This window comes from Cricetulus griseus, chromosome 4 (genome assembly GCF_003668045.3).
Source record: "Cricetulus griseus strain 17A/GY chromosome 4, alternate assembly CriGri-PICRH-1.0, whole genome shotgun sequence".
In the NCBI taxonomy this organism is placed as follows: Eukaryota; Metazoa; Chordata; class Mammalia; order Rodentia; family Cricetidae; genus Cricetulus; species Cricetulus griseus.
Window position 1 is genome coordinate 154,736,741 of NC_048597.1, and position 27,849 is coordinate 154,764,589.

At 38.7% G+C, this 27,849-nt stretch overlaps 1 protein-coding gene across 4 annotated transcripts in view; it reads right to left on the minus strand.

Moving 5' to 3' along the window:
• Arhgef12 (Rho guanine nucleotide exchange factor 12) overlaps window positions 1-27,849 on the minus strand; it is a 133,656-nt gene that overhangs the window by 74,554 nt on the left and 31,253 nt on the right. For 3 of the 4 annotated variants that reach the window (XM_027411890.2, XM_027411889.2, XM_027411888.2), the window contains exons 2-3: window positions 1,708-1,731; window positions 359-444 (exon numbers count right to left, since the gene is read on the minus strand). The exons of the other annotated variant lie outside the window; for it this stretch is intronic. In XM_027411890.2, coding sequence (XP_027267691.1) covers window positions 359-444; window positions 1,708-1,731 — 110 coding nt within the window. The remainder of the gene's footprint in view (window positions 1-358; window positions 445-1,707; window positions 1,732-27,849) is intronic. 4 annotated transcript variants of the gene reach the window in all.

Consider the following 27,849-nt stretch of genomic DNA (forward strand, 5'->3'; position numbering starts at 1 on the left):
ACAACAATCACAGCTGAGTTTTAAGTGAATGGACAAGTTCCCAGTGGTTAATAGCCTTCATTTTATGGCACACTAGTACTCACACATGACTCATCTTGATTTGAAGACCTCAGTGTGCACCACTATTTCTACGACTATCATGATTCCTACAATGATGCTTCTTCCCCTTCCGCTATGGTGTCTACAATGCTGAGTTCCGCATCATGCATTCCTGCTGATCGAAGCACTATGACACAACTGCAGGGCAGGACCAAGGGGTAGGAATAACCACACCTGAGTGCTTCAGTTCCCTTAGGTTGTATGATTCTGAGCTTCACTATTCTCAAAACATTCTTTGGGAAAACAAGAGTATTTTTACCTGTGGGGTCAAAATCATGTGATGTACTGCGTTCAACTTTCTGTTTCTTATCTGTTGGTGACTCTCGGTTCAAAATACTTCCGTGCCTAAGTTAAAACAATCAAATATTTACTGTAAAATAAAGCATAACAATAAAACTTCACATAAAAATTACACAAATGCATCTTTTTATGGTGTGTGTGTGTGTAGGTACCCAGTAAGTCAGAAGAAAGTATAAGGTCCCTTGCAATTGGTACTACAGGAGATTGTGAACTGCCCAATGTGGGTGATAGAGACCAAACTCTGGTCCTCTACAAGAGCAGCAAGTCCATTTAATCACTGAGCTATCTTCCCAGGCTCCAAACAAAAAAACTTTTTCAAAGAGCTTTAAAATTCAACTTATGCAAAATATACCACACAATCTATTTTCTTTGTTATAAAAGGTCCTCAAGCAATAAAAGTAGTATTTATTATTAAAGTTAATTTTATTCTCAAAAATAACAGCCTATAGTTTACTAATTTTTACAGTTCATCCTACAGTCAGAATATAGAATATTTACAAAAGTAAAAACAATTTATAAAAACAAACCTACATCAGGCAAGGCTCACTTCAACCCTTCCGCCACAGGCCTGAAGCCTTAGCCAACTGCCCTTGGGCCCAAGATGACACCAGAACTATTGTTTTTACTATAACTTAAACAATTGCAAGCATCAGATGATGGTTAGGCAATTAAAAAAGAAGAAAAAATAACCTATGGTACACATACTTCTAGCTAACTGAAAGGTTAGAATTACTAGGAATGGTATCTTACCAATATTTTTAAAAATACTCATGATAATGAAGGTGAGAGAATAAAAGATGTTAAAGCACAAGTGCTGGGAAGTCTCAAAATGTATGTGATAGACACAGGCACAGACAAACCTGAGTCTTTTCAACATTTTTCCCATTATTGTCTTAAAGTAATTAAAACTAAATCAGTGCCAAAGTTCATTACAGGAAGTAACAGGCACTCAAGTGACAACACATACCCAAACTAGCAATCCATTTTCACCTCCCCACGCAACTCACAATTCAAAACAGTCACGGGTTTTAAAATTAAATTTCTTCATAGGGAGTGACCTTAAAGTGTCAATTTGAATAAACTTTTAAAATGCTTACATTAAAAACACAGAAAATATTATCAAAACAAGGCTGTGTTCCAGGAAAAATATGCAACACCTGTTGTATTTGAAATCTGTGAAGCATTATGAAAGTTTGTACTACTTAAATCCAGGCTCTCAAAAACCACAAAAATCCTCATAATTTCAAAGGAATGCTTCTAATTAAAGTCTAACTCCAACTTCCGTATAAAAGTAAATGAACAACTTACCTTATAGGTTTTTTGAGGGGAAACCTGAAACAAAGGGAAAACAAGAACAGATATTCATCATTAATTTAACTTGTAAAGATTCTGTTATTACAGCACTGACTGTGCTAAACCAGAAGGCATTACAATCTTATGCTGGCTTTCCCAAAGCAAGACAACAATGGGGTCAGATGTCCTGCTCTGTTTTTCAACCTGTTCTTTAAAACTTTCATAACAGAAACTCTGGGGAAAAAAACACCTTTGGGATATTATCAGCTACTAAAAAGATGTTTCTCAAGTGGAAAACATGGGGTATGGTTCACTTCGCTTTGTTCTTCTAGGGTTCCCAAGCTCAAAGAACCAAAGGGATAACCCCCCCCCCCCCCGCCGCCCCGGTTGTCTTTTTAAAGAAGTATTATAATAGCTGGGCATTGTAGCACAAGCCTTCAGCTTGGAAGGTAGAGCAGGATGGTTACAAGTACAAAGTTAGTGTGGACCACACAAGTCCTCAGCCAGCCTAAGCTACAGAGAAAGACCCTGTCTTAAGAAGAGGGAGTGGATTGATTTTTTCCATTTGGTTGTATTCTTTGGGGGTGAGGTAGTTAAGACAAGGTCTCCTTATACAACCCAGGCTGTCCTTAAACCCATGATTCTTCTGCTTTGACCTCCATCATCGTGCTGGGATAGATAAGGGGTCTACACTACCACCCTTAGCCAGAGAGGCTTCTTGGTGAGAACTAGATGTTCTGTGAATAACTGCAATCAATTTATCATAGAGGCAGTTTCATTTCCAAACAAACCCTAACAGACAAGTTTAATTACAAATTCACTTTACCTCTTATTTAAATCAAACTGATCCACAAAAAGAGTCAAAGCATCTACAAGTCCCCATATATGTTAACATACATGACATATTAACATAAAAGACAGTGATGAATGGAAAGGGATTCTATCTAGAAAACAGGTAATCCCAAAAGGGCAACCCATGGGTAAGTGTTCCTGTGTCACCTGATAATCATTTTAGAAGGCGGAGGGACTGGAAGGACTGGAAATACGTTCTTTTATTTATCAAAGAATATATATTGGCAGAGAAGGACTTTCAGATGAGTGCCTGCTAAGGATAACACCTGCAGACCACCAACCAAAGGGAACACTGGTTCTTTGAGCTACACAAACGCAGAAGAACAAAACAAAGCAAAATTTACCCTTTGTTTTCTACTATCAACCATAGTTAGTCACTGCCTAGAGTACTATAAAAACTCCCACCCCAAGCAATGATGCTTATGGCCAGGAACTGCAGCATCCAGGGGATTCTAGCAAAGAATTCTAGAATTTCCCAGACGGTATGACCATTGACAAGTTTCCTGGGCTATTTTCTCTTACAAGAAAATAGAAAGAACAAAGAGGACAGAAAGGGACGGAGAAGCAGAAGAAAGGGACCACAGGGCAACACCTACATCACCATCCACTTGGTGTACTATGTACACCAACTTTATGTACTATATTCATAAAGTACAGAGAAAAACTCACAAATTTTAAAATCACAACCAGTTTCTCTAATTACCAAACTCTATTTTAAAGCAAACATGGCAGGTGGCCCTCTTAGAAACAGGCTGAGTAAACCAGGAGAGCAAGCCAGCAAGCAGCACTCCAGCATGGCCTCTGCATCAGCTTCTGCCTCCATGCCCTGTTCCTGCCCTGACTATTCTCAGGGATGGACTGTGATGGAGAACTGTAAGCTAAAAAAAAAACCCATTCCTTTTCAAGTTGTTTATGGTCATGATGTTTCCTCACAGCAATAGAAACCCTAAGACGACGGGTTTATTTTAACTGTTCTCACCAAGTAACAACAGAGTCACAGGGGAAGGAACCTTGATTTCTAAAATCTTAGGAGATGGAAAAGCAGTTCATTTGCACCCACTCTCAAATCACAGAGCACTGAGAGATCTCCACTCATCTGGAGCTGCGTTCAGCTTGCACTTACCACCCAATACCCAATCGTTTAACTGCACCATCACTAGATAAACTCAAAAGACAGATGACCAAAATTCCCAGGAAGGAACACAGAGAACTGGGAAATTATAAGCTTAGTTCCTATGTGCTCTAAAGATGTTAGCAAATTCCTGGAATTATACCAATATGCATCTACCTATGCCTTACGGAGAAATAAAAACCTCATATACTTTGTAGGTAAAACCCAGATACCATGTTTTTTTACTTGCATTTTTAAAATTACAACATATTTATGGACAAGACTTTTGCTTACATACCCTTCAATTTAGTTATACCTTAGCTGATTAAATATATTTTTTATAAATATATGAAATTTAAGAGGCTATATGAATATAAAATATATTATCATTACAATTAAATGGGGGGTTCGTGAACACAATTGTATGTGGATGGATGCCTGTGCACAGAGCTCAGTGGAGGATATCAGGTGTTCTGCTCTATGACTCTCAGCCTTATTCCTTTGAGACAGGGTCTTACATGGAACCTGGAGCTAGACTGGCAGCCACCAAGCCCCCAATAACATTCCTGTTTCTGCCCCCCCCCCACCAAATACAATGCTAGGGATAATAGGCATGCTAACTATTGGTTGGATCTTGCTTACTAGGATCTGAACTCAGAGTACTCTTAATATTGAGCCATCTCTTCAGCTCAATTACATCTTTTACAAATACACTTTCCAAGTCCATAGAAAGCATTTTATTATCTTCTTCTAAGGAAAATAGTTTTCATTAAAATTATTTATTAAAAACATATATAACCACCCCCTCCCACATCACCACCTGAGGCAGGTGGGAGAGCTGGCCCTGAAGTCACAAGAGCAGGAGACCTGTTACTGTTTCTCACCAGCTGCAACACAGAGGGCACAGCAGGCCCTACACCTCCAGTGGGCAGCACAACAGAGCCAACCCCATTGGCAGAGGTGTGGGTGAGTCAGACCCAAAGTTGTGAGCATGGGAGAGCTATCCCCTTCACTCATCTGTCATGAGGCAGCATGGGCGGGAGAGCGGGGAGATACCCCCCCCCCCCACACACACACACACTGCCACTGCCCATCAATGTCTGAGGCAGGTGGGAGAGCTGGCCCTGAGGTCATAAGAGCTGGAGAGCTGTCCCTGCCCCTCATCAGCTGCAGCACTTGGAGTGGCCCCTACACACCTGGGCAATATAGTAGAACCTGCCCTGAAGGTATAGGTGTGGGAGAATGGATCCAAAGGTCATGAAAGCAGGTGGCCTGCCCCTGTTTATCGATGCAAGGGGTGAACTAGCCAGGGTAATGCAGGAAAGCTCACCCTAGTGGTGAGGACAAGGGAGAGCTAGCCGGCTGACCAACCCTCCAAGTACCCAGGCCCAGAAACAGGGTTATGGGTCAGCCCACCCCAACATCCACCCCATCTGTGATCTGCTGGAGCATGTGAAGGGAATGGTCCTGCAGACCCAAAACTATGGGATTTCCACAACACAGGGCAACAGCAGGATAACCAAAAGGAGTTCCAGTAAGGGGCCAGCATCAATAGTGTAGCAGCAACCAGAGGCCTCGAACCAGACCAACGACTCTGCAATGAACACTTGCAAGTAAAGATATATGGATAAAAGGGTACACTGTGTGACTCACTGGTTCACACTGAAGCTTCCAAGATGAAATTTATTTCTCGTTTCTCTCTTTTTTTTCTCTCTCTCTTAAATTTTATTTTATTTAGGGGGGTTTTACAAGGGCAGAGGGTGGATATGAAGGAACAGGGAAATGAATGGGGTAGAGATCCATGAAGTAAAAGACACAAAGAATAAGTAAAAAGAAAGTTAAAAATACATCTATATGGAAACAAAAAAAAAGTGGTTGGTTTGGTACTAAAGAGATTTGTCTTTGAATCTAGTGTAAATTGTTAACAAGCTTTCAGTCAGAATTAACTACTGTGTCACAAAACCATGTTTTCTGTGAAATCTAAATGCCTCAAAGTTTCAAACTATCATACAGGAGGGGAGTCCTTTAATTTTATAAGGTAAAAAAATTAGCATCACACATACCATTTCATACTTACTCCTGCAAAGTTGTTAGTGTTTAATTACTTTATCCGTATTTGTGTATGAAAGAGAGAGGGACAGAGGGAGAGAAAGAGGTGTGTGTGTGTGTGTGTGTGTGTGTGTGTGTGTGTGTGTGTGTGTGTGTGTATGTGTGTGTGTGTGTGTACATGCATAGGCATCCAGCTGGCTTTGGGTATCTCTCTCTACTTTATTTCCTGAGACAGAGTCTCTCACTAAACCCAGAGGTCCCCTGTTCTGGCAGGTCTAGCTGATGAGCTGGGCTGGGAATCCTGTCTCTGGCTTTGGAGAGTAGGTATTATAGGTGACTACTATTACCTGGCTTTTTATTTTATTCTGGCAATCTGGGTTCCAGTCCTTCTACTCCCACAAGCTATTTTCCTAGATGTGTTTGGTTTTGTTTTACCCTCAACAGAGGAATTACAACTGGAGGAAGGGAACTTAAAAACACAAAGTATACTAGAATATACTGTCATCAGTAAACAGCACTGAATTGGAAGCACGAAGAGAAAAGTGTTTTAATGATTCCAATACTCCTCTTGTATCATCCAAAAACTGCAAACTGCTGTCGGACAAAACAGTTCAGTAGGCAAATCTCAAACCTCTTATCTCAACACTGGCGAGGCTGAGGCAGAAGGATTTGCTTCACTTCTAAAGCCAGCCTGGACTACTACACACTGAGTTCTCAGCCAACTTAGGCTACACTGTGAGATTCTATCTCAAAGCAACAAAAAACAAAATTCATTTGAAATTCATATATCATTGATTCTATTTTCTCTCTTAGCTGTTAAAAATGGAACTTATTCTTATACACTTTATACATAAAACTACAATGCTAATACTACTAAATAAATTATTATAGTACATATTAATATTAAATAGCAATCAAGAGAACCTTACTGCCAAGTAGGTAAGAAATGAGACTGTATCCTTTCAAAAATGTAAAGTCTCCTATGAAGCAAAGCCTCTCTACTCTGTAATAGAAATGGAATGGTTTCTTTTGCTCTCTACAAAGATTTCTACATATAGTACAAAGGCCTTTTATGAAAATTAAAGCATACTAAACATATCATCTGTAACTTTCACTTGGTAAAACATCAAGCTGGGCATGGTAGCACATGCCACTGTAATCCCAGCTAATTGGGAAGCTGACTTGGATCATCTGAACCCAGGAATTTAAGACCAGCCTGGGACCCACTGTGGGCAGACTCACTGTCTAAACAGACAAATAAGACATGAACATATTTTACACATTAAACATTTCATTAGAACAGTGGTTTTAGCCTATGCTACATAAGACCCATACAAGATCTACCACGGATGAAGAGTAGGGAACAGGACTCTAAACCCCCATACATCAGAATGGCTTGGCTTTTATTTCACATAGTGCTTCCAAATAAATGAAAATCTGAAAGGGAGAGCTCTAAATTCTTTTTTTCATTACTGGGGACTGAACCCCACAGCGTAATTCTTTATAGCTTCAAAGTTCTATTCTGCAATATGGCTACTTAATTTAGTCAGTTTCCTTTATAAATATTTAGGCTAGGTACAGTTTTTCAGTCCAGTGACAACACTGTAACAAATACACACTTAACTCCAAGCCTAAACTGCCCCTTGAAGTCTTAGAATGAACTCATTAACAGGAAGGAATAATAGGAGTTTAGACTACAGATAAAGGCAGTCAGTATGAGTCCTGAAAAAAACAGAAAAGGAAGGACAATGGCTCCACTGGCTGCATTAATCGCATGCATTCCTGTCTACCCTTTATGGAAAGGGATGGCAGCAGGACTTTTCTAACAATAGATCTTGTAAGGCAAATGACCAGATAGGATTACTTTGCTGCCCAAGTGACTATGTGAGTGGGACAATCCCTGCTTGTTTTAAGCAAAACAAACCAAGGAACCACACAACAGAAGTCACAGGTTAGATGACACACAAACTAATAAATGACAACGAGTGATAACAAATATATGTCATTTTCAGATGAAAGTGTGTTTTATTAACCTTATGACTATATCAAGAAAGAGTAAATGATAAAATTGTTTATTAAGTGTGTGAAAAGAATTATGTGAAAAGAGAGTCTCAGTTTGACTAAAATAAGGGTGAAATTATGGAAAGCTTAAGAAATCATTACATTTGTTGTGGGTTAAATGTGTGTGCCTCAGAGACACACCAAACTCCTAAGGCCCAGTCTCTCTGAGCATGCCTCAATTTAGAAGCTGGGTCTTTGCACACATTTTGTAACTACCAAGAAATCTTTGCTTAACCCTAAGTTACAAACACTTTCTTTATATTTCCTTGGTGGTTTGGTAAATTTCTCTTTTAGATGTACATTGTTTATAAATTTTGCAGGAGACAAATGTTTATCTTCGTTCATGTAGACAGCCCACTGTTGCAGCACACTGCAAAAAAGACTACCTCTATTGAATTGCCTTTGGACTGCCACTGAAGATCAGTTTTCATGTATGTATTGGTTATTTTTGGAAGAACATGGAGATGAAATGTCTATTTCATCATCTAACAGAGGTACTTCATCAGGAGGTACAAGTTACCAACTTGTTAGTTTATGACTAGTTATACTAGCTTTGGTCTTTGTTAAGGTGATATCTTCCAGGCTTCTGCCTGAAAAGCACTCGGGCAGCAGAGGCAGGTGGATCTGTGTGAGTTAAGAGGCCAGCCTGGTCTCCAGAGCGAGTGCCAGGAGAGGCTCCAAAGCTACACAGAGAAAACCTGTCTCGAAAAACCAAAAAAAAAAAAAAAAAAAAAAAAAAAAAAAAAAAAAAAAAAAAAAAAATCAAACCTGGGAGATTAGTCTATAGTTCTCTTTCTTTGTTGTATCTTTGTGTGGTTTGGGTATCAGGGTTACTGTGGCCTCATAAAAGAAGTTTGGCAATGTTCCTTCTACAATTTGAGGAGTATTGGAGTTAGCTCTTTGAAATTCTGATAGAATTCTGTGCTGAAGCCATCTGGTCTAGGCCTTTTTTTTTTTTTTTTTTTTTTTTTTTTTTTTTGGTTGGGAGACTTTTAATGACTGTTTCTATTTCCTTAGAGGTTATAGGTCTATTTAAATTGTTTATCTTGTCTTGATTTGGTATGTAGAACCTATCCAGAAAACTGTCCATTTCTTTTACATTTTCCAATTTTGTGGAGTATAGGTTTTTGAAGTATGATCTGATGATTTTCTGGATTTTCTCAGTGTCAGTTGTTATGTCCCCCACTAGGCCCTCCATATGTGAGAGACAATTGTGAAGCTTGGACTAGGTGAGGACAGGCCCCTGGCAGTAGGACCACAATACAAACCTGGTGCATGAGCTAGCTTGTTAGAGCCCATTCCTTAGGGTGGGATTCCATGCTTAGTGGCAGTAGCACCGTGATATAACCCTGGTACATGAGCTAGCTTGTTGGAGCACACTCCCCCTGGTGGGATGCCATGCTCAGCCTTAAAGCATGGGAGAGGGGCCTGGCCCTGCCCTAATCTATTGCTCCAGACTATGTTGACTCCTCATGGGAGCCCTTACCAGTGAGGAGGAGTGGATTGAAGGTGGACTAGGAGAGGAGGTAGGGGGATGAAAAGAGGCGAGGGGGGGCAAGAGAAGGGGTGGGAGCGAGAACTGTGGCTGGAATGTAAAATGAAATAAAAAATTTAAAGAAATGAAAAAAAATCAAACTTGGGTTGGCAAGATGGAGCTTTGCAGCACAAGCCTGACAGCCTGAGTTTGATTCCCAGAACCCACATTAAGGTAGAAGAAGAGAACCAATTTTACAAATTTGTTCTCTGACCTCCATATAGGAACTGTGACACACACACACACACACACACACACACACACACACACACACACACACACACACACACACACACCCCACAATAGCAATAAATGCTTGAAAAATTTAAAGCCTTGTTTTGTTTAATCCAACCCCTATTAGGAGTTGAAGGCATGAAGCTCAATTTTCTAGACAAAGAGGAATCTATATGTTCTGGAATTTTCTGGAAAAGTTGTGTTTCTGTGTTTTCCCATCTACCAGTGTGGACTCTGTATGTTTATTTTATACTTTGAGATCAAATCCAACACTGCAATATTTATTTCCATGTTCACGTTGCTCTAGCTTAAGCCACTGAGAGCTCTTTTGGGTTGGCACTTCACTCTGACATGCCCCTCCCTTCTACATTTTGAGTATTTCTTTGTTTCTGGCAGTACAGAGTACTTCAGTCTCCTTAGCACACTTGAAAATACAAGAACACTTTCCTACTTAAACCTTGTAAGCCAAGAAATAAAAATATAGATATTTCCCACCTTTTTATGTAGGATAATTGTTACATGCTTTCATATTATATACACAGTTACAATTTATAAAAGCTCAAACTACATTTCATTTCAACTGAGTTTTCTGGCATGAAGCTATTCCTAATGTTCTTACTGTCCTTTAAATAGCTGTACAACCTGTGTAGTGATGTACCTTTTCACCCCTGGTACTGGTAATGCTTGTCTTGTCTCTACTCTTCCTGATCACCCAGGAACTAGTCTAGCTAAGGAACTAAAGGTAACCTTTAGTAATCTCAGAGCCAGCTTCTGAATTACTACTACTCTGTTGTTAAACTGTTTTCTCCTTCACTGACCCCTGCTCCAATCTTTATTACTTTTTCTGCTTACTTTGAATTTGGTTTGCTCTTCTTTGTCTAGTTTTTTTTTTCTAATTTCTTAAGATGGAAGTTGATGCTAATGCTTTCAGAAATCTCTTCTTTTCTAATATATCTTTAATGTCCATAAAAATTTAAGTTATGCTTCAGCATCATCCTCCAAATTCTGATGTGTTGTGTTTACTTTTTCCTTCAATTCAAAATACCTTCTCATTTCCCTCTTCTTTGACCCATGAGTTATTTAGAATTGTGTTGTTTGGAGATTTGAGATCTTTCTTCTATTAATTTCTACCTTACTTCATAGTGATCAGATAGCATACTCTATGACTTGCCTCCATTCACTTTACTAAACTTACAGACTGAAATACATTCTATCTTCATTAGTGCTCCACATGCATGTACAAGACAGAAAAGATGTTTTGAGCTGTTGACTGTAGTTATTAACCAAAAAATGCAAGTAGATAAATTGGCCAATAGTGTTAAGTATTCTACACCCTTACTGAGTTTACTTTGACCAATTTTTTTCATTCATTTATTTAGCTCATAAATAAAGTCATGCACAATTATGATACACAATACAGTATGTTCATAATGGCATGGCTAAATTAAACCAATTAACATGTTATATCACACATATTCATCATTTTTGTTTTGAGAACACTTAAAGTATACTATCTCACAACTTTTAAAATATAGCATATTGTTATCAACCATATTTATCATGCTCTCAGTAGACCTCAAGACTTCACAGAGTCCATGCCTCTTGTCCAACTGCAGTTTTATATCCTTAAACCAATCGTTTCCCCATTGTTAAAAGACCCACATTGAAGCCTAATAGCCACAATTCTGCTCTCTGTTCCCATAAGTTCATCATTTCTAGGTTACACATAAAATTGAAATTGTGTGACATTTGTCTTCCAGTGTGTCACTTATTTTTTTTTTTTTTTGGCAAGCATATAACTTTACTACTTACTAAAGATGAAATCAAATTTGCATGCACAGGTGAGCACTCACTGAAACACCTTGGATTCATCACATATTTGAGTTTCAATTAGCATATATATATATATATATATATATATATATATATATATATAATAATGGCAATATGTTATGCATCAATAGCAGCAACAGCTTTTCCAGGACTTTGACCAATTATTGACAGAATACTGAAATAATTATCATAACAATGACTGTGGACCTGTATGTTTGTCATTAAATTTGTTATTTTTCATGAATTTTTAAGCTCTTTTATTGATGTATAAATGCTTAGAAATAGAGGAAGCATTTTTTTTTGCCTTTGTTTTTATAAGGTCCTGAGAATTTCACAAAGCTTTACAAGCCAAGTAGGCATTCTGCCACTGAAATATGCCTCTGCTCTTTTAATTTAATTTTTAAATTTTGAGATGCTCTGTCTAAATCACCCAGTCTGAACTCAGCATCCTATTAACTAAAATTACAGGTGAGTAATACTTTACTGGACTGGGCTATATTCTTTTTAAATTGATCCTTTTACTGTTGTGAAATGGTTTTCTTAAACCCAAAATAGTAGTCACATCAGTAATGACAACACTCAGGAGGTAAAAGTAGAAGGATCAGGAAGTCAAGGCTATCTATGGCTACATAAGACTCTATCTCATTAAAAAAGGAAGAAAGAAAATTCAGAGGAATCAGAAGTAGGGAGGTAGTGCATCAGTAAACAGCTTACCACAAAAGCATGAGGACCTGGGTGAAAAAGGCAAGCATGGTGACACATAATCCCAACACTGGGGTTGGCAGAGAAAGGCAGTTTCCTGGGATTCACAACCAGTAAACCAAGACTACTTGGCTAGCTCCAGGCAAGTAAGAGACCCGGTCTCAAAAGACAAAGTAGATGGCCCCTGAGGAAATATGCACAGGGTTGACCTTTATCTCCCATATGCACAGGCACATGTGTCACTAGGATGAACCTAAATACATGGGGGAGAAGGGCTTCTTTATCACTAGTAATATTCTATGTTCATAAATCTACTTTATAATGGTATTAATATAGTCACTTCAGCTTTTTTTTATTAGTGTTATCATACTGTGCCTTTACTTCGAAATTCAAAATATGTCTATTTTTAAGATGTGTTTCTTTTGGGGGCGGGTTGAGACAGTTTCTCTGTATAAATAATAGTTCTGGCTGTCCTTGGAACTTGCTCTGTGGACCAGGCTGGCCTCAAAACTCAGAGAGCCACTTGCCTCTACTCCTGAGTGCTGGGATTAAAGGTCTGTGAGTTGGAGGTTAGCCTGGTCTACAGAGCAAGTTCCAGGACAGGATCCAAGTCTACACAGAGAAACCCTGTCTTAAGAAAGAAAGGAAGAAAAGAAGAAAGAAAGAAAGGAAGAAAGAAAGAAAGAAAGGAAGGAAGGAAGGATTTTAAAAATTATTCATAATGTAAGACAACTAGAAAGTTTAAAAGAACATTCTAGTTAAGAATGGTGGCAACAACCCATAACCCAGCAATCAAGAAGCTAAAGATATAAGATTGCCTGAAGTCCAACGCCAGCCTAGGGCTGCACAGCAAGACTCTGTCCTCAAAAATTAAACAGGGAAATGGAGGTGGATATGCTCAAAATACATTATATACATGTATGGAATTCTCAAATAATAAATAAAAACATCATATAAAAACTAAAGAATAAATAAGTTATTTTAATTAACTAGTAAAATAAAAGACATCTGTTTCTCTGGTCTTTACAATATTAAAAACAATGATAAACCTTCACATTCCACAAACTGACCACTAAGAAAGTCAAGTATAGTTTATGCTTAGAGTAACAGTGTATTTCACCACAAATATCAAATACCTGAGCAAGTAGAAAGAAAACACAAAAAGTTTACAATGCTGATGTTTTCCCTAGCTGCCCCCCCCCAAGAAAGAACTGCATTACATTTTTGGATTCTTTGAGACAGGATTTCACTCTATAGTTCAGGCTAGCCTAGAACACTATGGATCCCAAGATGGCCACAAATGCATGGTGATCCTCCTGCCTAAGCCTTCCAAGTGCTGGGATCACAGGTAGTCACTAATCCCAGTTTCATCTACACTGAAGGTAGACTGTTAGTCAAGAAGAATTAAGAAGAAATTAGCAATGGGGTGGGGGTGAGGGTGGGGCACACCCTAAACTCAAAGATATGACTTATTTTGATATGACATTTTTAATAGACATTTTCAAGTATAAAATGACTGAGAGATGTCTGGTAACTTGGAACTGTAGCACAGCCATTAGTCACTGCCCAGGCAAGTGTTTCTGCCCTCTTCCAAGACAAGTATTTGGATTTTTCCAAGAGCTGATGTCAGGGCTTTTCAGAGACAGAAAAGCATTTATAGGCCAGAGAAGGAAAAAGGGTTCCCCAGTAGCTATGCTCAATGTGGCCTTTGTACTGCTCCACTGCCAAAGCCAGGAAGACCCTGCTAGATAAAGCTATTCAGTTCTTGGGAGTCAGGGGATACAACTCTACCATGAGAGGCTGGAGATTGTGACTGGCAAAACTTATGATCATAGAAGCTCAATTTAATTTCCATCGGTGCTAAAACCCAGATTCTAAGAGTCATAATCAGAACAAAGGTTTCTTAATTCTTTCCAGAAAAATACCACATGCTGAATCTCTCTCTCTCTCTCTCTCTCTCTCTCTCTCTCTCTCTCTCTCTCTCTCTCTCTCTCTGTGTGTGTGTGTGTGTGTGTGTGTGTAGGATATTTAGACTAAAAGGTATTCACATAATTTTCCATAGTTTCAAAGAAAAGATAGGCCAATATCAAATAGTTACAAGAGATATCTTGCATCTTCCAATCCTAAAAGCTTAGTGGAGAATTAACTCAGTGGAGTTAATACTGATTTGCCATGTGGGCCACTTGCCAGCAGTACATCTCAAAGAACACGCTGCCACCTGAATAGCAACTGCTTGCTTCTAAACATGTAGTCAGTTCCAGATAAAGATGGAAGAAAGCAAAAGCAGTTCCACCACAGTAGTCTTCCTCAGCACTAAAAAGCAAAGACTCATCTTTCAAGAAAGGACATGATTATAGCCTCCAGTCACTAACTTCACAATGTACTTTGGCACATCTGTTAGATTTGGGATCTACACCAAAGAGGACTTGGTAGACCATAAATTTGAATCAGATTGCCTAAGTATAAAGATCATAGACTTAAAATGCAGATCCAACTCTCCCTAGATTCAGAAGGCAATACCCAGGCATGTAGGAGAAACATGTGAATAGGAGAGTCTATTATAGAGATTCAGAATTGGCACAGTCCAAGATTTAGGATGTTGCTGAAGGTAAAAAACAGAGATGTGAAAAGACAAAGTAATTGTCACCAATCACAACACAGAAAACAATGACCTCAAATGCTGTTAATTGAACAATGACAGAAAAATGAAAATGCTAATAATAGCAGCTAATACTGCTTAGCACATGTCAATAACCATTGTAGCTGCATTATACATATTACCTCATTGAATTTTCAGCAAACAGTATTATTATACATATTTTATGGTTGAAAAAGTACTGCACAGGAAGATTAAGGAGATTGTCTACAGTCCAACAATAAGCACAGAAGCTGACATGTAAACTTAGGACTTACAGCTCTAGACTCTTTTGAAATGTATTTATTTTTATCTTATTTTATTTTATATATGTGGATGTTCTGCATGCATTGTATCTGTGTACCACATGCATACTGGGTGCCCACAGAGGCCAAAAGATGTCATCAGATACCCAGAACTGGAGATAAAGAGAAACCCAGTGGGTTCTGAGAATTGAACCTGGGTTCCCTGCAACAGCATCAAGTGCTCTTAGCCCCTAAATCAACTCTCCATCCCCTAGGCTCTTATTTTTTGCCACTGTGCTTAATAAGAATTGCTTCAAATTTTTAGATCTATTTATATGTATGAGTGTTGTGCCTGCATATACATATGTGAAACACGTGTGCCTAGTGCCTGTCCCTGGAGGTCAGAAGAGGGCATCAGATCCCCTGGAATTGGAGTTACAGATAGTTATAAACTACCATGTGGGTGCTGGAAACCAAAGCCAGGTTCACTGCAAGAGGAAGGAGTACTCTTTACTGATAGGCCATCTTTCAATCCCCAGGACTCACATGGTAGGTGAACTAGTTGCCCTCTGACCTCCACACATGCTGCATGTATATCCTCTCCTTCAACACTAAATAAGCAAAATATATAGTCTTAAAAATTAATACACTAGAGAAAAATTCCAAAAAAAATATGAAAGAGTGTTCAAGAAACAGTCACAAACCATTAATACTGCCAACTCCAAGTGCCGCTAACTTATGAAGACTTAAGAGTATTTGTTTTGTCAGGCAATAGAGGCACACACCTTTTATACCAGCACTCAGGAGGCAGAGACAGGCTGATCTCTGTGAGCTCAAGGAAGTATGTCCTAGGACAGCCAGGGTTACACAGGCTCTCAGAGAGAAAAAAAAAGTTTGTTTTGACAAGATTTTGTTATATAACCCATCCTACCCTCAAACTCCTGACAATCTTTCTACAACAGTATCTAGGAACTAGGGTTTCAGGGATACATCACTATACTCAGTTTACAATGCCACATTTGACTTTCAATTCTAAAATAAACTGTATAAAAGTATCAAGACAAAAAAATAATGAAAGAAAGAAAAGAAAAAAATCTAAACACTCATGCAACTAGGAAAGATTAGGTTAACCTCAATACTGCTCCACAGTAAGAAATCATATGCCAAAAGTCCAGTGTAAATTTCTTTAACTTTTAAGAAATTAAGAGATTTAAGAAAGCCATTTGTTCTATGAGACAGTCTTAGGCAGCCTTGGCTGGCCTAGAGCTTGTGATTTCCTGCTTAACCCTTGAGTGCTGAAATTACAGATGTGTGTCACTATTTCCAGGTGAGATATAAGAAATCTTTAAAGAGTAAGCACTCAGAAGCCCTTCTAATGAAGCGGGACACACACACACACACACACACACACACACACACACACACACACACACACACACAACGATTGACCTACTTAAAGATAAAATCCTTACAAATTAAAATAACTCAGACATAGAGGATAGAAGGAAGGTAGGCAAGCAGTGCATCAAATAGCATAGATCTGATGAAATATCTCTGACAAAAGGCATTTCTACTCTATTCAGCAAAACACAAGTACTTCCTCCATAAAGAATTATCTTACCTTCACACTCACACTTCTGCACACAGCACTAAACAAATGCATTTCTCTTTTTAAGGAGGCTATAGAACCACAGAGATGACTCAGAGGGTAAAGAGCTTGGCATCAAGCATGATGACCTGAGTTGAGTCCCAAAACCTACATGGTAGAAGTAAGAACTGACTCCCACAAGTTGTCCTCTGACCTCCACATGTACATTGTGGCATGCCTTCCCCGGCACCAACCATATACAATAAATAAATAAATGTGACTTTTTTTTTTTTTTTAAGGAGAATCTGCCTTCCTATTTCATCTACCCACTGGAATGTAAGCTCTAAGGCCACAGGGTCCTAGGGCTCACTGCTACATCCTAGCAAAGTGCTAGACAGGAAAGGTACTCAATAAATGTTTGTGTAACGTGAGAACAGACACCAGACATGGGCAGGTCAATATATCTATCTTCAGAGATCCAACCATTAGTGTTCTAAGCATATTAGTTTAGAATTACCATTGGCACTTCAAGTTCAACAGACCTACTTTAATCCCCACAAAATTGCTTTTCTGTCTTAACAAATAGACCTCCATCCACACAGATGCTCTAGAGAGTCTAGAATTAGGCAAAAGAGATGACTTCAATGGCTGCTCTTGCAAAGGACCCAGATTCAATTCTCAGCATCCATAGTACAGCTTACATTCATCTGTAATTCCAAGAGATCAGGCACCCTCTTCTGGCTTCCAAAGGCACCAGGCACATATGCAGTGCACATACATACTTGTGGGCTAAACACATACATATAATTATTTTTAATTTGGAAATCATTAATGACATCCACATTTCCTTCTGCCCCACAAGTATATCCACCTACCTGATACCCATTCCTGAACATGTACTGTATACAACAACTTACAGAGTCAGAAGTACACAATACCAAAACATCTCTGTATTTGTGGAGTTTGTATATCCCATCACATTCAAATGCCTCACCTCTAATGAATACTTTGAATTCATCTACTTCTGGCCTTCCCCATTGCTAGCTTAGAATGCCCACTCTGCCAAGCCCGATGCCTGCAATAATGCAGGTCTTCCCGTTCCTTTCCTGTTAAGCAGCCATGGACAAATCACAAGTCTTGTGACCCTCCCATTAAAATTCCTTCAATACTTTTCCATTGCACTCAGAGGGGGAAATAGCCAAACACCAAACACTACACATAAGAGTGAATAGGTTCTTCTTATCTCTAACCTCAGCTGAGTTGATAAGCCCTTGTGACCTTCAGGGTCTCAGGGACTTCCCCTAGAAAGTGTTTTATATACTACTCTATGTGAGACCCTCATCACCAACATAATTTCTGAGATCTTTTCTTAATGGTTGCCACCTCAAAAAAAGGCATTGCCTTTTCTCTGCTCCCCAGGTAACTCATGTTCTTAAATATATATGAATTCAGACCTATATAACACCTATTGCATAGCACAAGAAATACTAAAAATGGGGGCTGAAGAGATGGATTAATGGATACAGTGCTTGCTGAGCAAGCATGAGGACCTGAGTTCAGATTCTTATCACACATGTAAGAGACAGGTATAATAGCACATCTGTAACTCCAGAACTAAAGGATGGACGCAGGTAATCAGGTAACTCAGTAGCCCGAAGATACTGAGAGACCCTGTCTCAAAATACAAGATAGAAAAGAAATTGCTAAACAAACTTCTGGCTGGTGCACATGTGAGCGCCCACGTGCACACGCACACGCGTGCGCGCGCGCGCGCGCACACACACACACACACACACACACACACACACACACACACACACCTCCTCAGATACAATGAAAATCTATGAAAGAATATGATGAGTTATCTTAATAATAAAGGATGTAAAACAGGGTGGATGAGAGAAATCATTCCAAATCACGTCTAATAATGGCTTCCATTCAGAATCTATAATGAACTCAATGGAAAGAAGACTCAATTAAAAACAAGATTTGAAAAGACAATTCACAAAAGGTATTCGGATGGTAAATAAACACATGAAATACAAAATTCTACAGCATACCAACTGCAGGCCCACCACAGTGTCTAAAATGAAGGACTGCCAATTCCAAGGATCGTAAGTGCTGCTATGAAGCAGCTGGAACACTGCTGGTGAGAGTGTGGCATAGCACATTTAATTCAGAAACATTTTCTCAAAAGGCTAAAACATATACCAGCCACACCAGCCAAGTAGTCCACTCTTGGGTATGTACCCAGAAAAAATAAAAACTTAAGTCCATACAAAGACATGCAAGAATGTCAAAAGCAAACTTAATATTCTAAGACTTGAAAACATTATGTTCACCAGTAGTTGAATGAGAAAAAAATGTAGTACATACCCATATATTATATATTACTCAGCAAGAAAAAGAAAGGAACTATTGAGATACAACATAGACAAAGCTCAAAATCATTACATAGGAATAAACTAGCCAAACAAAACATATCACAAACAGTATGAGACCATGTGCAAATATGAAACACGTTTAAATTAATCCATTGTGGCATGAAACAAATCAGTAAGAACATGGGATAGGTGGAAGACATAGAGGGTAGAATTAAAAAACAAACAAACAAAAAAAAGCACCAGAAAATTTTGCAGTGATAGTTATCTTTATTTATTTTCAATTTTTATGAGACAGGGTTTCACTATATAGCCCAGACTGGCCTCAAATTCATTATGGAGCCCAGGCTAGTCTTGAACCCATGATCTTCCTTCCTCAGCCTCCTGAGTGCTAGGCTTATCAGCCAGAGCTACCCCATCAGCTGTATTTATTTTCTTGATTGCAACGATAGTTTTCCAGTTATATACGTATGTAAAAGCCTATCAGGGTGTACAATTTAGACATAAGCAGCTTAGGGCTGCAGAGAGAGTTCAGTCATTTGAGAATGCCACGTGAGAATATGGACCTGAGTTTGAACCCCAAATCCATATAAAAAGCCAAGCATAATAGGTTGTCTTTGGAATCCTAATACTGGAAAGGAAAAGACAGGTGAATCTATAGGGCTCACTAACCAGGCAGTCTGGCCTCATTGGCAAGCCCCAGATCCTAGTAAGAGGCCCTGTCTTAAAACACAGGATGGAGGGCTTCCAAGGAATAGCACACAAAGTTGGTTTCTGCATCCAGAGCAATGTGTGCAAATATGCAAACGTGTGTGTGCACATACATACAGACATACATACATACATACACACACATACATAATACATATATACATACATAGGAACATTTAAAGGTTTATTACCCACCAGTTATACTCAATAAAGCTTTCAGATTCTAAAAACAAAACTAATGTTTAAATGAAACAATACTATCCATAAATCCAGGTGCAATGGTATACCCCTAAAATCTGAATTTAGGATGCTAAGGAAAAAAGAACTCCCTAAGTTCAAGACCAGATGCACAACATGAGATACTTTCTTAAAAATAAACACTACAGAGCTGGAGAGATGGCTCAGCAATTAAGAACACTTGTTGATATTGGAAAGGATCCAGGTTCAGTTCCCAGGACCCACATGCTGGCTCACAACCATCTGTAACTCCAATCCCTATGCTCTCTTCTGACCTTCCTGAGCACTGCATGCACACGTTGCACACACACACACACACACATGCAGGCAAAACCCCAATACACATAAAATTAAAATAAATAAATCTTTAAAAAGAAATAAAAAATAAACATTTCTTGGCTGGAAAAATGACTCAGTCAGTAAAGTACATAACATGCAAGCATGATGCCTAAGTTCAGATCCCCAGCACCCACACAAAAATAATTAAACTAATTAATTAAAATTAATTTAATTTTAAAAGCCAAACAAAGTGACTCTAGTGTTGGGGGGGGGGGTGGCAGTTAGAAGCATGGGCAGAATCAGGCTGGTCCCAGATCCTGCTGAGCAGCCAATCTAAAATCAGTACTAGAGTCACAGAAACATCCTATCTCAAAAGACAAGTGGAAAGTAGAGCTGTGAAAATGGCTCAGCAAGTATAGTTATTGCCATTCAAGTGTGAGGACAAGATTCAGATCTCCAGAACCCATGTAATTCTGGGTAGGTGTGGTGTCCCACCTGGAATCCTGATCAAGAAGCCAAACTGAGTAAGTGAGCACTGGGTTCACATGTCTCAATACATGTGGTGAAAAGCAATTCAGCAAGACCCCCAACACCAAGCTCTGGCCTCCACAGGCACCCACACACACGGACACATCACACAGACGCAGATCAAAAGAGGAGTGGAGACTTGAACGGTAAGAAACACCTAAGTATATCTTTGACCTCCACGCTAAACACAGGTACATGCATGTGTACCCACACACAATCATACACACATATATACTATATACACACTAAAAAATTAAGCAATTGTAGAACCTATTTCCCATAAACATTGTTATAATTTATAAAATGCAAAACACTCAGTGGTCTGAATATCTTCTCATAAATTTTAGACTATTCATAATTTTGCATGGGAAATTTCAGCAATTTAAGACTACCTAAATAAACTTGTTCTGTAACTTTAAGATTTTTAAACATATGAATCCCTTAGAGAGTTGTTGTGATAGTGAGATGAATAATGTTGGCCCCAAGAGAATTTGTTGGTGTTTGGGGCTGGGTTAGTTACTTATTCTACCTATATACTATTTAAGTTTGTTCTTCCTTCATTCACCCACTCCAAAAATTCATTTAAAACAGCACACAATGTGTATCCAGGCAATATACAGGCCCTGTGTGGAAGAAAGAGAATAGACAATAGTCTTAATCAATAAATAAATATTCTATGTAGTAAATTAGAAGTTTATACACATTCTAGATGTTCCCTCACACCACAAAGTAGTGGCTATGTAGGATCAGTAAGGAAGCTAATATAACAGTAATGGAAACCCTAAACAGGCTGCCTCAATAAGCCACACGAGGAGTGTGTATAGGTCAGAGCAGAGCATTAAATCTGAGTCCAGTCCTTACCCTACACCAATAAAGGATGGCTCCAACCATTCAGTTTTTTGAAGCCTACAATCCATATCTCTTAGCCGATCCTTTTTTTGTGATGTCAATCATTTCTACAAAATATTTTATTCTGCTTAGATGAAACAGTGGAAAGACCTTTTACACTCTGACTAGCCTTTACTTCATTATTTCATGGTTACTAATGTGGTAACTACTAATTTCATGGTTACTAATTTATTTCTTAAAATACAAAATTTCTCATCTGTAAAAAGAGATTAGCTGGGCGTTGGTGGCGCACGCCTTCAACTCCAGCACTCGGGAGGCAGAGGCAGGTGGATCTCTGTGAGTTCGAGGCCAGCTTAGTCTCCAGAGCGAGTGCCAGGATAGGCTCCAAAGCTACACAGAGAAACCCTGTCTTGGGGGGGAAAAAAAAAAAGATGAGATAAAAAAGTTTTTAAAAGATGAGAGATAGACTGTGCATAAAGAATGGTTTAAAAGAGATGAGGGTACCTTTAGTAGTATATGAAAAAACTATCGTTTAATGAAAAACACCTACATGTCATTATATAAGTACATAAACAATGCTTATTATATAATGCCACCAAAATGATTCATCAACTACATGAGTTTCTTATATCTCCCATTCAGTTATAAACCCTGTGCATATTTAAAGTTCAAGGTATGATATAAATGCCCAATGAGCAAATTTGCTAATACTTCTGAGGGGTCATTCTCCAAAACGTAACAAGTAATGTGGGAACTCATCTCACTTTGACAAAGATCAGCAAATGAACTGAAAGCTTTACAGTATGCTCCAAAGTGTGTGCTTAATCTGTCTATAAAGAAATCTGCAGTAACAAACACTTCAGTGTCAAATTATAGTCCTAGGGCTTTTTGTCTAATATATATATATATATGTGTATATATATATATATATACATATATATATATATATATACATACACATTCCAACATGACCAAGACTTTCAGGAAAAAAAAAAAAGACCTTAGCTCAGTGGTAAAATGCTTGCCTAGCATGCAAGAGGTCCTGGGTTCAAGTACCAGCAACACACACACACACACACACACACACACACACACACACTTTACACCACTTCTATTTTTCACATGCAGGCCTCTGCTCCAGCACTCACAGACAGTACTGGAGAGGGAAAAGCAGAATGCAATCCTAATGCCATCACTGCAATTCAGCAGCAGCTTTATAGTTATAATTTAGCTGACACAAGCAAAAATGCCACTAACTGAACAAAGGATAAAATAACTAAAACTGATACAAGAGTTCCTAGTGCTATGGCTAACACCTTTTCTAAATAACTATAGATTTCAATTTATGGGGGGGGGGGAACAAATTGAAATGAGAGTCACAAAAATTACTCTGTAAAAACACTCCCTTCCCCCACTGAAAGATGAATCCCTGCCCCCATGCCCCATTCATAATCCCTTGGGTATTGAAGGGAGACAACCATCAGAAAAATTCAAGATGATTAAATCACAATTCACAGAATAATAATTCAACATCCCTAGCTAAAATTCAATAGCCATTACGCCAGCTCAGTTCTACAAAGGTAATAGAAGGGTGATGCTTCCAGTCCTCTGAATAAAGATATCCCTGCATGCTGGATGTTAAAACCTTTGTTCTCAAGCTAAGCGATTAAGGCATGGGTTTTCAAAACTGGGAATTTTCTTTAGGTCAAGTTGTGCTTGTTAAAGCAAGGAGACAAAAAATTAAAAATGCTATTATAAGAAATAATAAGGTTGTACAAATATTCTTTCCTTTGCTCATTCCATTCCTGTCATAGGTATATCCCCTTTACTGGAGCTATTTTTCTACCATTTTGCCTTCTTATTTTCACTACAGAGAAAACAAAGACTGCCATAGATTACCTGGATAACCGGACAAATCAGCAGGCAAGCAGAAGCTCAAAAGGCTTGTTTCTTGTTTCCATGGAGCACAGGAGAGTCAGATCTTCACCTAACGCCACTCCCCTAGCAATCCTAGGCTTTTCCTTTATCCATACATTCCACAGCCTTGGAGAGGCATTTGTCAATGATTTTACTGACCACAAGAGGGAAGATAAGAAGAAACCCCACCTCTTCTCTACCCCCAATCATTTGCCATCATCATCTAAAGCTCAACACCGCACAGCTAATGGAAAGGCAGAGAACAGCATCCATGCACGTCCCCCTGCATTATACCATACAATGCATATAGATGACGGAGAGAGCAAGTTAGCTCAGCTCTCTGTTTTTAAAACACCAAGCCAAGAGCTCCCATAAAATCACAAAGATGTGTACAAGACCTAATTATAGAAGCATAAAACAAATCTTTCTCAATACAGAATTTTTAAATGAGGAATTTCCTGAAAACAGTACCACAAATGGAGTCTTTTATATATGTATTTTGCTGTCATTTCTATTCTTTTTTCCTAATAAGCAAAATAAACCAAGCTAGGATTAAAAACCAATCAATCAAACAAACAAACAAAAAGACTCCCTTTGTTAGCAATATAACCCCCACAAAGAGAATCTGAGCAGAAAGGAGATGGGAGTGGAGGAGAATCAGATAAAAAATTGGGGAGGGAAGAAAGAAAAATATTTTCTGCCCCAATAAGCCTTATTAAGTTTGTAAGCTAGACTGGGAGGACTGAAATTTCTTCATGCTATTCTGTCTGTTTGTGTTTGGTTACTGTAAATCTTCCCAGGTCTCCAACTATGCCTGAGGCACTATGTCTGGCACACTGTTAACTAGCGCCCTTGCCACTTGCAGTGGAATGAAAAGGGTAAAGGACACACTCATCCATCTAATTCCTAGAAGCAATTTGATTTTGTTAACCCAGTAATGTGTCCAACACTTCCCTAATGAAAGCACACCGGGCATTATCTGCCTCTACTTTCCTGTTCTGAAGCATCAAGCCAACCTGACCATTTGCATGCACATAACTTTGCATGCACATAAGACCAGTATATCAGTACTAAATGAAAGCTATACATTACAAAACATATAACATATCTCTTAGATCAACTCCCAAAACATTTTACCTACATAAATTAGAGTGCAAGTTCCTTGAATTCATAAAGAACCTCAGAAAAACAATTAATGACCTAAGAATCAGGTTATAAGAAACCCACACCTTGGCAAATGTAGTTTATAAATGTATATTATCTATAGTCTTTATGTATGTATGTATATATATACATATATATATATATATATAAATTTTGTAGCTCTTCAAAACAAGACAATGATTTTTAATACTCTTAAATATTAAACTACAGATGTATTAAGCTTATGTTAACAGTTAACAGTTAAGTGATCAAAGACATTATCCTCAATCAGCAAAAGAAACTACTCAAACTAGAAGACTGCCTGCTAACTGTTAGTCCTATTAAACTTCCTCTACCTGGCCCTGGGGGCTCCCCCACCAGCCTTAGCCCTTCCCCACTAATCTCATCTACCCTAAAAGCCATGAAGTCCCCCTCCATCCAGGTCTCCATAGTTCTACACTGCTAAAGTAGTTCCACAGCATCTTCTGTCAATTTGGAACTTGAAGCCAGTTAATTTCCTATCTCAGCAGTTTTCATCATAGGTCACTAGGAACAATTTTAGCCATCTATTAATCAAGATACATGTATTTTGATCAAAATCTCTACAGCTCCCCTTTCCTAAAACAAACCAAATACCTCAACAATCTCAGCTTTCTCACAGAACATACTTCAATTTCCTGGCTACTTGAACTTGGCTTTCTCCCAACAGTGTCTCTTACTGATGTTGTCCATGGAAACCACCCTTTCTTTCAAAACCCAGTGTCCAGAAAGAAGTACATAATTCATAGTCCAAAGAAAGTACACAATTTTCTCAACTTCCTTGAAAATCCAAATAACCAAGACATATATAAAAAGGAGCTGAGGCCAGTCAGATGGCTCAGTGGATAAAGGTTCCAGAAACTGAACCTCTGGGTGCACATGGTAGGAGAAAACCAACTCCCACAAGCTGTCCCCTGACCTCTGTGTAATACAGTATGCACACACTTAACATACATACACATGAAATAACTGCCCCTGGGGACCAGTGAGATGACTCAGTGGGTAAAGGTGCTGGTCAGCACACCTGACAAGCTGAGATTGATCCTCAGGACTCATGAGATGAGAGGAGAGAAGTGATCCAGCAAGCTTTCCTCTGTGCTCAATATGACATATGTGTATTTGTATGGGTGTTGGCACATACTAATAAATTTAGAAAATAAAAACAAAAATAACTGCCCATGAACATTTAGAGAAAATTTATTCATAATTACCAATGGAGGAATAGAAAAACAAACTATAATTCAATCCACACAAAGGAAGACCATTCAACAATTTTAAAGAGTGAACAATTAATTCATGAATCATAGATGAATCTTAAATGTATTTTACTATGTCAAAGAAGCCAAATGTAAATCTAAGCACTGCACTGTTCCATTCACATCATATCATAACTCTGGAAAATGTGAACGTACAGTGTGAAAGCAGATTCCTAGTTGCTAGAACTTGAGAAGAGTGTAGGTGACTATAAAGGGAGTCCACAGAAGAATATTTACAGTGCAGAATCTATCCTGTGTGACATTGTAACAGTGCACACATGATCTGTGCATCTGTCCAAACACACAGAAACATACATCATCAAGTGTTAACAAAACAACAGCAGAAGCAATCTCACTAGCTAGGCCCCATTGCACAGGCCATGATCCCTGATATTCAGAGATAAGGCAGGAGGATCATAAACTCAAGGACTGTATGCACTACAGAGAGTTAAAATCAACCCAAGTAACTCAGTGAGACCCTGTCTCAAAAATTAAAAGTATAAAATTACAGAGAGCATGTGGTAGAATATTATTTTAAGGTGTGTTACTTTTGTTTATGCTGCATTTGTTTAACTCTGTGAAGCTTCATTACTGTGCCTGTCTAAAACACCTGTTGGTCCTAATAAAGAGCTGAATGGCCAATAGCAAGGCAGGAGCAAGGACAGGTGGGGCTGGCAAGCAGCAGAACCCAGGAAGTGGAACAAGTGAACAAGGAGAGGAGGACATCACGGGTCAGAAACTCAGCCATCCAGCTACACAGCAATCCATGGAGTAAGAGTAAGATTTACAGAAGAGAACAGGAAAAACACAGAGGCAAAAGGTAGACGGGATAATTTAAAGATAAGAAAAGCTGGCAAGAAACAAACCAAGCTAAGGCCAGGCATTCATAAGTAATAATAAGACTCTATGTGATTTATTTGGGAGCTGGGGGTGGTGGGTCCCTCCAAAAGAACCAAAGAGTAAAAAACATTTCAAACAATAAGAACATAGCTACAAGGCAATAAGCACACCTAGCATCACAAGGTCCTAGGTTCAATCCCCAGTATCAAAATGAATTTAAAAATTAAAGAGGCTGACCTAACTTTTGAAAATTAGCATTATGACCTGGAATTTTACAGCTAATAATAAAGAAAATTATATGTATATAATATTGTATTCTAATTGGAAATGTTGTGTCATACCGATTACAGGTTAGCAGTTCTGACTGGGGAGCTGGGATATGTACACCACTGAAGGATGGGTGTCTCTCTAGGCTCTCCCCATACTATTGAGTATCCATCCCAGCTACCTGAGGGTGAGCAGTCTGCTCTGTCAAACCTCATACCTCCATGCTGCTGCTCTCAGCATAGGCTCATAGCAATGGAACAAGCCAATCAGGGTCCAAAACCTCCGAAAAGTGTGAATTAAGTCTATCTTCCCTTCTTTAAATGGTTTCTCTCCTTTCTCTTGTTCTAGCAACAAGAAATTGGCACACCCAGAATGGTTTATGCATCTCTGTGTACATGAAGGTACGCGTATGTGCTGGCACTCAGGGGTGCACCCATGTGTGCATGTTAGGGGGAGGGGACAATGGAGGTCATTAAGTGGCCCAAGCTGGACTAGAACTCACTATGTAGCTTGAACTCTTATACTGTCTCTGACATGTTATATTAACATCTCCACCCCTGAGCCACACTATAGCCTCACTCAGCCCTACAGGTAACTCCAGTCCACCCATGAGGAAAGCACTACACAAAACCCTAAAATATCTCTATCCCGGGCTCCTAAGAAATTCCAGGACCATCAAAAACAAAATCTCTCACAGCCAAGAAGAACCTAAGGAGACATGATGACTAAATTTAAAATGCTATCCTGAACAGAAATAGAACAATGTCTTAAAACGACCACCACCACCAAAAAGGAAAAAAAAAAAATCCTAGGAAATCTGAAAAAGCTATGAACTTAGTTAATACTGTCAATGTTGACTTATTAAT